This window comes from Amblyomma maculatum, chromosome 1, assembly GCF_055883805.1.
Source record: "Amblyomma maculatum isolate TAMU_Amacu chromosome 1, ASM5588380v1, whole genome shotgun sequence".
Taxonomy (NCBI): domain Eukaryota; kingdom Metazoa; phylum Arthropoda; class Arachnida; order Ixodida; family Ixodidae; genus Amblyomma; species Amblyomma maculatum.
This window is the reverse complement of record NC_139344.1, coordinates 223540726-223555506: the sequence shown is the minus strand read 5'-3', so window position 1 is coordinate 223555506 and position 14781 is coordinate 223540726. Positions and strand designations below refer to the sequence as shown.

At 43.2% G+C, this 14781-nt stretch overlaps 1 protein-coding gene across 3 annotated transcripts in view; it reads left to right on the top strand.

The window, feature by feature from the left end:
- Positions 1-14781, top strand: part of LOC146205727 (putative ATP-dependent RNA helicase DHX35) — a 28172-nt gene that overhangs the window by 11629 nt on the left and 1762 nt on the right. For 2 of the 3 annotated variants that reach the window (XM_084590385.1, XM_084590382.1), the window contains exons 9-15: positions 5847-5943; positions 6016-6168; positions 6226-6350; positions 6425-6479; positions 6557-6649; positions 6715-6809; positions 12416-12493. In XM_084590385.1, the coding sequence (XP_084446511.1) occupies positions 5847-5943; positions 6016-6168; positions 6226-6350; positions 6425-6479; positions 6557-6649; positions 6715-6809; positions 12416-12493 (696 nt within the window). Of the gene's footprint in view, positions 1-5846; positions 5944-6015; positions 6169-6225; positions 6351-6424; positions 6480-6556; positions 6650-6714; positions 6810-12415; positions 12494-13139; positions 13910-14781 lie in introns of those variants that run through there. The other variant, XM_084590383.1, reaches the window with a different exon arrangement.

The window sequence follows — 14781 nt, the reverse complement described above, 5'->3', positions numbered from 1 at the left end:
AGGGTTTCCCCAGGCACATTGATTGTACATTGAATTTCTTTCCTGACTTGTATGGGATAAGTTTTGCACTGTGGAAGGAAGTATAGGGAGGGCAGGGTATTTTCATGAAACTTTTTTGGATCTAACTACGTTCCAAAGCATTACCAATGTGAGCTAGAAAAAAAAAAAAAAAGAATATAAGACTGCATAGCAAATGAGGTGCTGTATTATCAGTAGATTATTGAGACGTGCATACCGACCCAGCCACTGCCTAAGTAATCACACATTGCATTAGATTTGTTGATTACTAATATTTTGCAATGTGCCCAAAATGGTAGTGATAGAAAAGGACATGCAGAATATTTAATGCTTGCATCAAACAAGAGGAGATGAGTATTGTTTACCGTTCGTGTGCTAGTTGTAGTCTTTAACAGGGTAGAAGGCATCATTTTTTGTTACTTTAGTCAAAAGCCAGCACTCCATCAAAACTGACACTGCAGAGTATAACACCTACAATTGTGCCTCGTTAATAAGAATAATAAAACATAACGCGAGTTCGAGTGCATACAACAATGAAAGCTTTGCGTGACCAGGGCGTTATCTTCCCGGTCCTGCGTCATTTAAGTGACAACAGTTAAGAAACACGCATGGCACATTCAAATGTGGCAAACCCCTCAAATTGTCATTGCTTTCATTCTGCAGCTGTCCACTTTTTGTTTTTCTCTGGTCCCTACTGTGCTCTGCTCTTTTACAGCCTTCCCTTTACTGCTTGTACCATTGCCTTTTTATTTTATTTTTTTTTTGTCCATGCATGCTTTCCTTCATGGCTCTAATGCCACTAAAACGTTTGCTTTATTTGAAGGGTTGACTAACCAATCCTTCAGTGTACAATCCTGGTGGGTAAGCCATTTCAAAGGGTGCCATTTTATCGTCTTGATATCAGTTTTCTCCAATAGTTGGGCTTGCAACTGTGCCATTATAAGCCTTTCAGTCCGAGTTGTCCTAGACTGCACACATGCTGCAACATCATTATTATGCGAGAAGTATTAGTCATGGCCGTATGCTGTTTACTATTGCCGTTTCTTTATTATATGTGTCCTAGCTCTTAATTAAAGAGAAAAAATGCACAGTTATCTATGGAGGTAAAATGGAATTGTTTCATTTTATTTATTCTGGCATTTTTACTTTATCTAAGTTTCTATAGCAGGGTAGCAAATCAGTTTGAACTCATACCTTTACCTCTTGGATTGGTTTGGTTTGGTTTAATGTCCCAAAACTACTCAATCTATGAAGGATACTGTACCGGAGGACTTTAGATAATTTCAACCACCTTGGGGGTTCTGAAGCGTGCACTGACATTACTTAGTAGGTGGACGCCTTGTATTCTGCCTCCTTCAAAATGCGGCTGGCTTTAGAAGCCTGGTTCCATGGTCAAGTATGTAGTCAAGTACCCTGACCACTAAGTCACCACAGCACAACACTTCTTGGATTGATTGATATGATTGTCTTCACTTTGTTCATAGCTTCTCCTCTCTGCACCTGCACCTTTGAGCTAGCTTAATGTCCACTGTGTCTCAGACCTAAGTCTCGTCAAGTTTCTGAAGTATTTTTGTTGTTTTTTGTTAGGCTGCATGTTCTTTTTGAGTCTTCAAGCCTGTCAATGCCAACTCACTAATCACGAGTTTGACACCAGGAAGAGAACTGCTTTGCTAACCAAAAAGTGAGGAGTAACTGCGCCTGCCAGTTCACTGCGCACGAAGAACTGTGTGCATGCAGTGTAATGTGTGGAATATGTGCATTCCAGTGTTAAGCAAAGCCATATATTTCATTGCGTATATGGCCTTCTACCCAAATCTAGAGTTTCAACAGTCCTTGCTCTCTGTATCAGTAAATGGTTACTACAGTCAAAGTCTTCTTATTGCTGTCCGTATTAAGGCAACAAAGATGTGTGTGTCCCTATGCGCTCAATATAAAACTGTATGTAATAACAGTCCATATTAACAAAGTGCAACTGTACCACATGAGCTTTGTACAAGCTTTGCAAAGGTTTGTACTGTGGCATTTCTTCAGGCATGGAAGTAGTATGTCATAATACAGCCACATTGCTAGGCTTGGTTAACCTCGAACCTACAGTAAAAGTGCCAGAATGTTCTTGCATGAAGGAGTGGTGTATACAGATTCCAGATTTATTATAGTACAGTACTGCCTCAGCTGTACTGGATCGCCCACTCTAAGTTAGAATCTTGCTTCGTGCTGCCGGCGCTCTGCGGAGTGCCTCTGGCGGGTGCCATAGAAAAGATTGCGCAGGAGCAGTAAGAGCCGTAGGCGGAGCTTAGCGCGTCATCTGCTACAGTGCGCTCTGTATTGCTGTGAAGTGAACTTCAATTTCAAGGTTTTTCGGATGAGGGCTAAAACTAGGGGCCCTATTAAAACTGTAATTTTTTTCTCCGCTTTAACGTGACCTTGCAACTTCCTGGTTGCGAAATTTCCATGACGAAGTTTACCTATAGACGTAAACGGTCAGGCCACCCCACTGCCCGCCGCCGAGTGCAACTGCTTGAGCGAGTCATTCGGCTCAGGCTACAAAAACGCTGCCTTATCACAACTGTGATCGAAAACGTGATTCGCGCCTGTCTATACAGAATGAAGATGCGTCTGGTGACTTCAATATTTTCTACTCGTGGCCTACACTAAAGAGAAATGTCGAGAGTGCCGGAAGATGAAAGGTGGCTGATTGTAGATTTAAGTGTGAGGGGATATTCGCAGCAACAAATTGCAACTCAAACTAATCTTGCGATTCATACTGTAAACAGAATAAATAATGTGTATCACAATGAAGGCAGGCTTCACGATGCCCCTCGGCAGCATCGTCGCCGAGTGACAAGAGAGGAAGAAGACAAAGAGGTAGTAGCTGCTGTCGTGGACAATCCAAGGACCTCTGTAAGGCAGTTGCAAGTGAAGCTTGGTTTGGAGCACGTTTCTGCCCCTACAATCAAGCGCCGGCTTTACGAAGCTGGCCTCAAGAGCAGAACTGCTGCACAGAAGCCGCTCCTACGTGCAGACAACAAAGCGAAATGCCTCCAGTTTCCCCAAGACTATGTGGATTGGTCGGTGGAGAACTGGAAGAGCGTCATTTTCACTGGCGAGTCTTCTTTTTTTTTAGAAGATGGAGCTAAAGAGCTCGAGTCTGGCGCCGTCTCAGCACAAGGTATGTCGCTTTGTTCGCAAACGTTACTAAAAGACACTTGGTGGCAACTTTAAAAAAGTATTTTAGGAGCATTATTCAGTTTGTAACTTAGCGTTCTGAAGAATGCGTATATATTGCGTAATAAACGTTTCAAATGTGCAGCAGCTGCTTTTTGTTAACAGCATCGAGCAAACACTGCTCAGTATGTTCGGCTTAGGTGTATCTAAAGCCAGGAAAAGCAAGCTTGAATGCAGAACTTATATGGAAGCTTGAAGATTGAAAAGTGTAAGCAGCATTCATAATTGATATTTGCGAAGTTTGCTTATGAAGCTTTCAATAAGTATGTTTAGTAGCATTTCGGGTTAGTTGTGTGCAACCCTTGCAATTTTGACGCCTGTCTTATCAAAAAGCATCGGTTGCGAACATCATAAACAAAATATGTGACACCTATTGTAGACTGCTTGAAGATACTTTTCCGTGCACGAGGTGCACACGCTAAACTACATGTCAAAAATACATGCATGCAGATTGAAAAGTGTAAGCAGCATTCATAATTGATATTTGCGAAGTTTCAATGAAGCTTTCAATAAAATCATCGTGCCAGTTTTTTTTTATTGTTTCCCATCCACTTGACAGGAGAGCCGATTGTCGCAAAGACGGTTTGTTAAAAAATCAGCCAAGGCATTATGTTTCGTTTGCCTGTGGTAATTATCTTGGCTTCCAGGAATAAGAGCGCCGTTGGAAGTTCCAAAGAAATTAATGCATACTATGCCTTCAGGAATATCCCTGTCTTCAAATTCGGACTCGGATGACTGGTGTAAAGTTACCATTACAAACGTTTGCATATAACAAATTTACATGTTATTACATCACACAACTGCATTGTAACAGAACCATTACTTCTGCTAAGATAGTAGACCACAGTGTTTTTGTTCACGGAAAACAAGCAAAAAAAAAATATAGCACATGCACTTTATCTTTCCTACAGGTATATGCCGCAATTCATACAACGAGTTGCCGCAAGTGGAAGGGCCTGTGTGACTGTGTGGGGCGCCCTGACGAAGGATGGCCCAGGACCTCTAGTCCGAATACCCGGGCGATTCACATCGGAGGGATACTGCTCTACACTGGACGATGTGGCTTTGCCATTTCTGGTAGACGGGCCATTTCCTGACATGGACTTCATTCTTCAACACGACCGCTCCCCGATTCACACACCAAGAGGGTTGCCTCGTATCTGCAGAACCGGGGAGTTGTCGTGATGGACTGGCCTCCACAATCACCAGACCTCAATATAATTGAAAACCTATGGGAGAACATCAAAGTTGCATTGTTGGCTCAAAACCTGCTTGGTTTGTCGGCAGACCAATTGTGGGCAGCAGTTCAAGAGCGTTGGGAAGAACTGAGGGCCAATGTTGACCTCTGCATTTCGCTCTACAACTCCCTTCCTGGTAGAATGAGAGCTGTCCATGATGCTGGCGGCGACGTTACGCATTACTAGGCCTTCAGGGGTACGGCCTGGAGTCGAAATGGGCTGCAAGGTTGCGTGCCTCGCTTGACCGTCAGGTCAAGAGTGCCTTATTTCAGTTTCTCTTTTTTGTTCTTACTTTTTTACTTGACCTTGCAAAAGATTTGCGAGCCTATTTATTTTCGTGTTCAGACTAGGCTTCTTATTTTGTGTTGTTTTTTGCATAAATGTGAAGTAAAACTTATTGGTATTTTTCTTTGCCTCTCTCTTGTTTCCAACTATGATTGGGTACTTAGCTACAGATATAAATTTGAATTACACAATCTACTTAGTTTTTATGCCTATTTAGTTTAGATATTCTGGTTCCCCGAGACCTTGCCGGATTAGAGAATCTGTCTGCCAATGTTGAATATTAGGTGCCCATACAAAAGGGTCGAAATTTGAAAAAGTTGCGAAAGAGTCGTGGAGTAGAGGCGAAGAGCCGTTGCAAAGCAGTCGTAGCTACAGTAGTACACAAATGTGAGTATTCTTTATCGATGTGAACATTCTGTTACACAAATCTGCGAGTCTTCCGCAGTTTCGACATTTTGCTTTAGTGCAGGCCACGAGCAGAAAATATTGAAGTCACCAGACGTATCTGCGTTCTGTCTAGACAGGCGCGAATCACGTTTTCGATCACAGGTATGATAAGACAGCGTTCTTGTTGCCTTGATCGCCGAATGGCTCGCTCAAGTAATTGCACGCGACGGCAGACAGTGGGGCAGCCTCGTTTACGTCTATAGGTAAACTTCGTCATCGAAATTTCGCAACCAAGAAGTTGCTAGGTCATGGTAAAATGGAGAAAAAGATTACAGTTTTAGTATGGCCCCTAGTTTTAGCCCTCATCTGAAAACCTTGAGATTGAAGTTCACTTCACCGCAATACAGAGTGCACTGTAGCAAACGACGCGCTAAGCTCCGCCTACGGCTCTCTCTCACTGCTCCTGCGCAATCGTTTCTGCTCGTTCGCAATCGTTCACTGCTCCTGCGCAATAACGCCCGCCAGAGGTGCTTCGCGGAGCGCCGGCAGCACGGAGCGAGATTCTAACTGAGAGTGGACGATCCTGTACATGAATACATTTTCCTGACTCCTGGTATAGCACTCTGCAAAACTTCAACTTCCATTATGAGCACTTCATAAATTCTGACTAATGATTATTTTGATATTTAACAGATGAAAGCTTTCCAACCCTTCAGCCCAAAAGTTCGAAAAGTTGTTGTGGCTACCAATATTGCTGAAGCTTCTGTGACCATCAATGGTATTGTTTATGGTAAGTCGTTTACAGATGACAGAAGTGTCATTCATCATTTATAGCCCAAACTTGTGTACTGTCTTCACACAGTGGTAGACAGTGGTTTTGTGAAGCTCAACTTCTTCAATCCAAAGACAAGCACGGATGCCTTAGTTGTGGTGCCTGAATCGCAATCATCAGCAATGCAAAGGGCAGGCCGTGCTGGTAGAGTGTCATCAGGAAAGGTCTACAGACTGTTCAGAGGTTAGTACCTGCTTATGGAAATTGCAAGGAAGAAGTTCTGGCCTCATCTTTTTACAGAGGAAGACTTTAAACAACTCCCACTATTCATGACACCAGAGATTCAACGCAGCAACTTATCAACCTTTATACTCCAGCTCAAGTCACTGGGAGTAAACAACATTGCACATTTCAGCTTTCCTTCAGTGAGCAATTTTCCCATCATTTTGTATGCCGGAAGCAGAGTTGCAGTTTCATGATTTTTTTTTTTTTTTCTTAGGCACCTCCCTCCAGAATTGTGATTAATGCCTTGGAGTTAGACTATGCTTTAGGAGGTAAGCAGAGCCACATTTTAGTAATAAGCATGCTAAGCAATGTTTTTTTTTTTTGTTTTGTTTTGTTTTGTTCCAAGCACTTGACAAGACTGGTGGCCTTACAGAATTGGGAATGAAGATGGTCATGTTTCCAGTGCCTGCCATGCAAGCAAAAATGTTGCTTGTGTCTGGTATGTAATTTATACTGAGAGCAGTGGCCCAGGTGAACAATTTTTTCTGGTTAACCTTTTTTCAGGTGAATTTGGCTGCTCAGAAGAGGCTCTGACAATAGTTGCAATGCTGCAGATAGAGTCCATATTCTTGTTTCCTTCAAGCAGGAGGGCAGAAGCGGTAAGAACAGCAGCTGCCGTTGTATGCCTACTGTACAACATCCTATCATAGAGCACGGCATGAGCCTACTTTTTGAGGCCGGACCTGGCCTAGGTCCGCAGACTCCTTATATCGCCTATCGTGGTCCGAGCCCTGTCCAGCACAGCAAGGTTGAGGTAGCAAAGGGCAGTTGGCGAGACAGGCACTTGGTTTCTACCACCTTGTCAACTTACGGGTGAAAGGTGCAAATAACGGTGGGGACATCTTGTGCAACAGATACTATGCCATTGTGGATGTCGATTTTATTCCAGTCCATCGCAAAGGTACTTGAGCATAAATGTATTTTGAACATAATAAGTAAAAAGAAATGCATGATATTTTGTCTACTGCCATTACATTAAACTTTTAAATCCACCCCCCCCCCCCCCTTTCTGCCCCTAATAAAAAAAAAAAAAAAGGCATCGGAGCAACTCATGCAGGTGTGTGTCATTAGAAAAGTCAGTAATAAAGCAATACAATTCTACCCAGCTAAATCCCTCATATACTACTATGCTACATGTGCATCAATAATAAGGCAAGAACAGTGCCTCATGTCGTACAGCGCTTGCAACATTGCACCTGTTTTCACAGTACTGAGATTGTCCGTCTGTTTCTCTCGGGGTCTGTGCGGTGGTGCTAGCCCATTACACAACCTTGTAAGTTTCTTTTTATTGTTATTGTTTATAAATGTTAATAATGCAGATAGTATTTTGCAATTGTTTAAATACTTATTTTGATAGGAACTGCGTATATTCATGCAAGAAATGTCTGTTGGAGGGTTGTTTGGCATAGTGGATGTGAGAGGCATTACACTATTGGCGAGAGAACAGGGGAAGGGTGGGAGCTCACAGAACCCTTCACGGTGTAGACACTGTCTGAAAGAGGCACTGGCAAGACAATTCTGTCCAGCTGAATCCCTCGCACTGTTCAGTGTTGAATGCTACAAGGTGAGGGCAGGAGATGCACTACCTTGTCAAACAGAATGCATATGCCTAGAAAGAAGCAGGAGAGTTCAGATGGATGTTTACCATTCATTTCAAACACTACAGAACAAAAGTTTGGGTTCATGTGTCACCAGCACTATAAAATGACATGAGCACTGCTCAATAATTAAACATTATGATGCAGAAAAGATTCCTGCTTCCTTTCTGATAAGTGTTGGAAGCTGAGGGAATGTGCTTTGGGGAGACATCCACCACTGCACCATGTCAATCATGTCACCATCATGCTACTGATGAGATAGGCATATCTCTACTTTGCTGGTTCTGGCACAACTTCCACATCAAACCATTCTTAGAAGTCATCCACATACACCCTCTGAAGTGGAGAGACCATGCAAACTGCTGCAGTTATTTTGCTGTATAAAAAGATGCATCTGAATAATTTGCTTAGGCAAGATGGCAAGCATATTAGTGAGGCTGCCCTATGCATAACTTAGACGTAACCGCTTCACTGTCAGAAAAAGCTGGCGTGCAGTTTTGTCAGAACGCATGGTCTCCCCACTATGCTGCGCAAGGGTGCACATGCACTTCGCTAGAGAAGATGAACATTCAGCCTCGGGCTCATTTGTCAGCTTTCATGAAGGTGATGAAATAATAGCTTCGGAAGTGTTAACTGATGGGCTTATCGGTTTTCAGCCATTATATTAATCTTATTTAGCTCAAAACACACACAAGACTAAAGAAATACTTTTGACCTGTGTGTACTCTTCGTTTGTCATTTGTGTTCCAAGCTAAACGAGATATGTAGCTTCCAAACTTGGAAAAGCACAGCAGCACAATCAGCAGGGTGGGCTGCTTACCTTGCTCTAGGTTGTCACTCACCTTTAAAGGCTCCAGGAAATTGATCATTTCCTTCAGGGTAGATTTTCTCACCTTGAGCAAGCAGTTGTTCCTCTATTCCGAAAGGGATTCAGGCTTTTCATATCGAACAAACACAAGCCTTACTATTGCCAGTTTCAAGTTCCATATAGCAGGTACATCTTGGTACATAGCATAGGGAAGATTGCAAGCAATTCCACTTTGCTTGAGAAAAGTTGTTGGTGCCTTTACATCATGTGTCATGCCTTAGTGGGCACTTCTGTCATGACAAATGATTGATCAAGAGCATTTAGAGCACTGTATTTAGGACGCAAACCGCTTAACTCATCCTGGTGTATGGCCAGAGTGCATTTATAATATTAGCACTTTGCTCGGTCACAAACTTCTAAGACATTTTTTGGAAAACCAAGCTTTGAGAATCTGTGCACAATTTTTTTTTTTCCTATCCATAGCCTCTCTGTCGTAGCCTCTCTGTGTCACAAAAATGTCCATTTCTGTTGCATTGATGATGCCCAAGTGTTGCTAGTCTTTTTAGTTAATCACACAACCCAATTTGTTCTAGACTTTAAAAGATTGGGTAGTGCCAACTTGGGCATCAGCGTGACTGAAGTGGACATGTTGCAATACCACTTTGAAAGAATGCCACCCCTGAACTCAATATCATCAGCAAGATAGGCCGTTGCAGTAATGCAGGATAAAGTCATCTGTTCACATAAGGTGTGATGGAAATCACATTTTTGTTTGTTGCAGCTCCACTCAAAAGTTTTGTAGAAGGTCCGTTACGTCTGTTGCCTTTGCAGCTGACGGTTTTTGGATGTAGATGCAGATCACTGGCAGAAAATATTCTACAACGGGCTCCAATTTTAACTGATAAATCTCCTAAGCTCTTAAACTTCAGCATGAAAAAAAATCAGACGGCCACTATCCAAAATGCAAAAGCTCACTCATGCAACTGTCCGGCTCTCTTCAACACTTGCTGAAATTGTGGTTTGCTGCAAAGCCTTTATCTTGCTGCAATCATATGTCAAAAAAGCATGGTATTCACTGCATTATATGTATCCCACTGGTGCTGACGTAACTGCATTACAAATATCAAAAAATGGCATGCAAACACCCCCCTTTTTTTGTCTGCATTGCTATAAAGGTTTATCTTGGAGTACAAGAAAAAGAACCCATGCAGTGAGGCTGTGGAAAAACTTTATAGCTATGTCTATGGAATTCCTAGCAATACACAGGTGCTATTCAATTTCCTGTCCTCATCATGCTGCTGTTCTAAAATTCCTTTATTCCTTATCATTACCCCTAGCTCCTGTTGATGTTGCTCAGTTATCTTGCTCTCCGGGTAGGATACAACATTAAAAAAAAATGCAGTTACGAGTTTAGCCTACCCAACCTAATTACACTAAATAAAACAAAGCTAAAGTCGTCAGAGCACTTGTGCTTAAAATTTTGTCTTAGTTTCATCATGAAAGAATTCTTTGTGGCAGTCACTGCAGACGTAGCTTGTGTAGGACAGTAATTATAATTACCTGCATTTTCATGGTTAGTCTGCATATATCGTCTGAACTCTTCCTGTTCTTGCCCCGCTTGTTTTATTTATATGCCCCCTTTACTGCCATCACAGGAGTTATGCTTAAAGGGACAGAACACTGGTCAAAATATCTCATGAGATTATGGTGGAGATGAAAAGATCTTGCCTCATATAGTACAGATCGAGCACTACAATATCAAAGAAAAAAGGCTTTACAAATTTAATTTGCCATAGAAAATCGCATAAAAACAACCGAGGCATTATCTAGCGGAGAAACCCTAGTACTTTCAGTGTAGCACCCCACGTGACGTCAGCAAAATATCGCTGGTTTTCGTAACTGCACATTGTTATTTTTTCTTGTTGGAGTGATTTTCATAATTTATTATATTTTGCGCTCTCTCCAACCTTAAAAAAAAACCACCCCTGCTTTCACATCGCGAGAGGTATGCTTTCAGGTTTTACCACTAAATGGCGCCAGTGTTTGCAATTTCGTGAATGAAGCAATGACAGTGCCAACTAAAACTTTCATCGACGAGGGCGTGCATTATTATGCCGTAACAGCATTGAGTGTGAAACTGAAAAGAATGTTACTCTATGCAAAAAATGTCTGATTACTGTCTGGCGAGTGAAAGTTATACTTGTTTTCGGTAAGTCTTTTTTGTCAACCACCAGTCTTCATCGCGGTCGCTGCTCATGGTTTTCAGCATCGGACTACATAAAAACAGGCGCACGCATTGATCGAAAAATTCTCGGTAAAAATTTTCTACAGTGTTTCTAACAGAACCGTTATGGAATCAAACATTTTAGACATCAATCTTTCCACTGCGGCAAAAAAAAATCGAGCCCTAAATTCCAGTGTTATTCGTTACAACTACACTTCATTCAACAGCTTCTGCGCACGACTGCGTGTAGTGGTATTGCGAAATTCGGTCATAACCCAACAACAGCATTTGGCGACTAAGAGCTGTACTCGCAAACACATGCAGATGTAAAAAAAAAAAGTGCCAGCAGATTGCCCGCAAAAATAAAGCTTATTTTTATGTTATTTCAAGTAGCGAAGCAATTGCTAGTGGCTAGGTTACGTGTGCTATCAGTTATTCTAAAGGCAGTAACATTTTCAACTAAAGTTTTGGGATCTGGCATTAAATACTGTCTATTGGACTAAAATGTGTTCCAAGCATTCTGCCTGCCACCTACAGACAACACTAATCGAGTGCAGTAACGTTCAGGGAGGCGCTGAGAAGGAAGAGGGGTACGCTATTTTACATTGTTACAATTGTATCATCGATAAGCTGCATCTAAATTCAGCTTATCAGTCATATTTGCAAAGGTCAGAAATGGTTAACCCCCCTCTCGAACATATAAGGGGAAACTGTAGTTTTTCATGCACCAAGAGAGCACTGAACAGGCATTACTGCTTGTAGGTACACTACCTTCAGATTTCAGGTACGAGCTGCTGTTGCAAGAGTGTAGAGCAGAGAAGTCTCCATTTGTGTTTTGTATAATTAAAACTAGCTTTGCATGTGTTCGCCAGTTTGGACAGGAGTAAGCCAACTTGTCAAGAAGCAGTTTGTACTGCTTGTACATGAATCCAACTGACGTGACAGGAGTAAGCCAACTTGTCAAGAAGCAGTTTGTACTGCTTGTACATGAATCCAACTGACGTGTATGCTGTCATCTAAAAAGCTTTCTTGGCAACCATCCTGACTGGGATGGGCAGCCTCCAGTTGACACTTGTTTGCCAAGTTTTCACTGAAGCGAACTCAATTCAAAACCTCTGCCCGCCATGGTGGCTGAGTGGTTAGGTGTGGCGGCCGCATTTCAGTGCAGCTGAAACACAAGGTCCCCGTGTACCGTGCAATGTCAGTGCTCATTAAAGAATCCCAGGTGGCCAGAATTATCCAAAGCCATCTGCTACAGTGTCCCTCGTAGCCTGAGTTGTATTTGGAAGTTAAATTCCATAAATAGAAGTCGAAACCTCTAGTGACAAACACATTGTCAGTAATACTACAAAAATAGCTCTGGATACTGTTTCTTTTTTTCTCGAATAGTTTATATGGTTTATAACATAGTTAATGAGCTTGCACTGACATGTAGCCTGGTGTTCTCATACTTAGTATGCCTTTTGAATTGTAATTGGAAGAAATCCTGTTTGTCCTGTAATCTGAATCTCCTTTCTTATGCAAGCATCATTGAAGGAGGAAACTGTATTTGCCTTCTGTTTCACTCTTCTCCAGAGAAAAGCAAAGTACAAGTTCTCAGTGCTTGAAGGAGATCTGATCACTCTGTTGAATGTTTACAATGGCTTCATCCAAGTAAGTGCTTCCATAACAGCGACATCTCTACTTTCTTTGTAAGTGAAAGCAGTGAGTGCCTGAAGTATGAGAGCTGTGTGAATGCAAAAGCTTCATGTAGTGAAGCATGCATACAGTGCCAATTCGTGTATCGTATATTGCCGCGTATAAATCGACTTTTATTTTTTAAATGTCCTTCCAAACGTTGGGGGGTCGACATATATGCGGAGTCTTAAAGTCTGCTTATATGCGGGGTCAAAAGTAATTTCGACCGAGTCGCAGATAATGTCACGCCCCGTGCGCTCGTAATTTTATAAAAGTTGTCAGACACAATGCGAAAGTGGATCTTCTTTAAAAAAAGAACTTGAATTTAATTGAGATATGCACCAAAGGTTTGCTTTAATACGATAGCAACTTGTTATCGACAAACCATGGGCGTTCCACGAAAAAACGGCCAAAGCCGGACGGGCTGGCAATGTTTGATACAAATGGGACAGCTACAAATCTAATCCAAAACGACCACACGTGACCAGTTACATGAGCCGAGAAGCATTTTTGTGTGTTGTGCAACGTTGTGTGCCTTTCGCCATTTCTTCTCGTCGCACCGCCTGGTCTCTAGCCGACGTTACAGCTAACAGCGGTGTATGTGGTTTGTGTCACTGGACAGACGCCTTGCAAAATGCCGCCGCAACCTCGACAACAGTACAGCGCTGCTTTCAAGCGGCAAGTCATCCTGTACGCCAAGTCTGAAAACAACGTCGAAGCAGAGAGGAAGTTCGACGTCTCAGAAAAGTGCGCGAGAGGCTGGAGAAAACAAAGAAGTAAGCTTTTTGCGCGTGCTGCTACACACCATTCCTTTCGCGAGCCGAAGTCCGGACAATACCCTGCCGTTGAGGAGGCGGTTTGAGATTGGGTTCATGACCAGAGAAGCAAGAGCCTGAGTGTTTGCTACAATGACATTGAAACAAAGGCACGTGCTTTCGCGGAGATGTGCATCCTGTGTATGGAGTTTAAAGTGCCTAAGAAGTGGGTGACGAATTTCATGAAGAGGAACGGCCTAAGCCTGAGGCGACGAACAACCGTATGGCAACGGTTGCCCGAAGCCTACAAAACAAAACGGAGCGCCTTTCTGCGCTACGTGAATGACCTGCGGGCAACACATTCAATCCTGCTTGGTCAAATAGGCAACGGTGATCAGACTCCAGTCTGGTTTGATATGCCTAGCAATAGGACCGTGTCCGCAAAAGGCGAGCGCCAGGTCCGCCTGCTGACAACGGGCAACACGCACAACAGTTTCACGATCATGTTATGCTGTACGGCAGATGGGCACAAGTTACCGCCATTCCTTCAGTTCAAGAGGAAAACGATCCCGACGAAGGAAAAGTTCCCGCCAAAAGTCATCATGCGGGTGAATGAGAAGGGATTTTTTAACGATGAAATGGTCCTTGAATGGTTTCGTCTCATGTGGTGCAGATGTCCGGGGGCACTGCTGAAGCCTCGCAGCATGCTCATCCTGGACTCTTTCCGCGGCCACATAATTGACTGTGTGAAAAAAGCGGTAGCGGACGCGGGATGCGACCTGGTCATCATTCCGGGCGGATTGACACCTATTCTTCAGCCACTGGATGTGGCGCTGAACGAGCCATTCAAAGACCGCATCGGTGCATTCTACAACGAGTGGCTCCAGCAAGAAAACCCAAATACACCAACAGGGAGGCTGAAGCGAGCTTCTTTGGGCAAAGTAGCTCAATGGGTCAACGATGCCTGGTATGGACTACCAACAGACATGGTCTCTGCGGCGTTCTCCACGTGCGGCATCTCGGCACCGCTTCCGACGACCAGCGGCAGCAGTGGCTCATAAGATGATCGCGACTGTGTCCTCACAAGCGACGACAGATGTCTCGTGAACAAAATGTTTCTTTATGACTCTGCCTTCAGAAATACAGTGAAAGCTTGTTAATTCAAACCCTGATAATTCGAATTTTCGGATAATTCGAACTACACTACTTGATCCGGCCAAGCTCCATAGAGATCTGTGTATAAAAAAGCCCGTTAATTCGAACGTGAGTCGGTTCCGCTACGGATAATTCGAACTACGCGCCGCCGCGTCTGGGCGGTTTGGCGCACATCACGCAGCAAAAAAAAAAAAAAGTAAAGAAACACCTTTGCGATTGGAAGGTATAATTAGAGGCTGCGCACGTCCAAAACGGGGACAGAAGATAAAACCAGGTAAAACCATGGAAGAGTGGGTAAAACTTAAATGGCGCCATGACCGACGCGGCGACCGGCGGCGTTGGAGGGAGGGGACG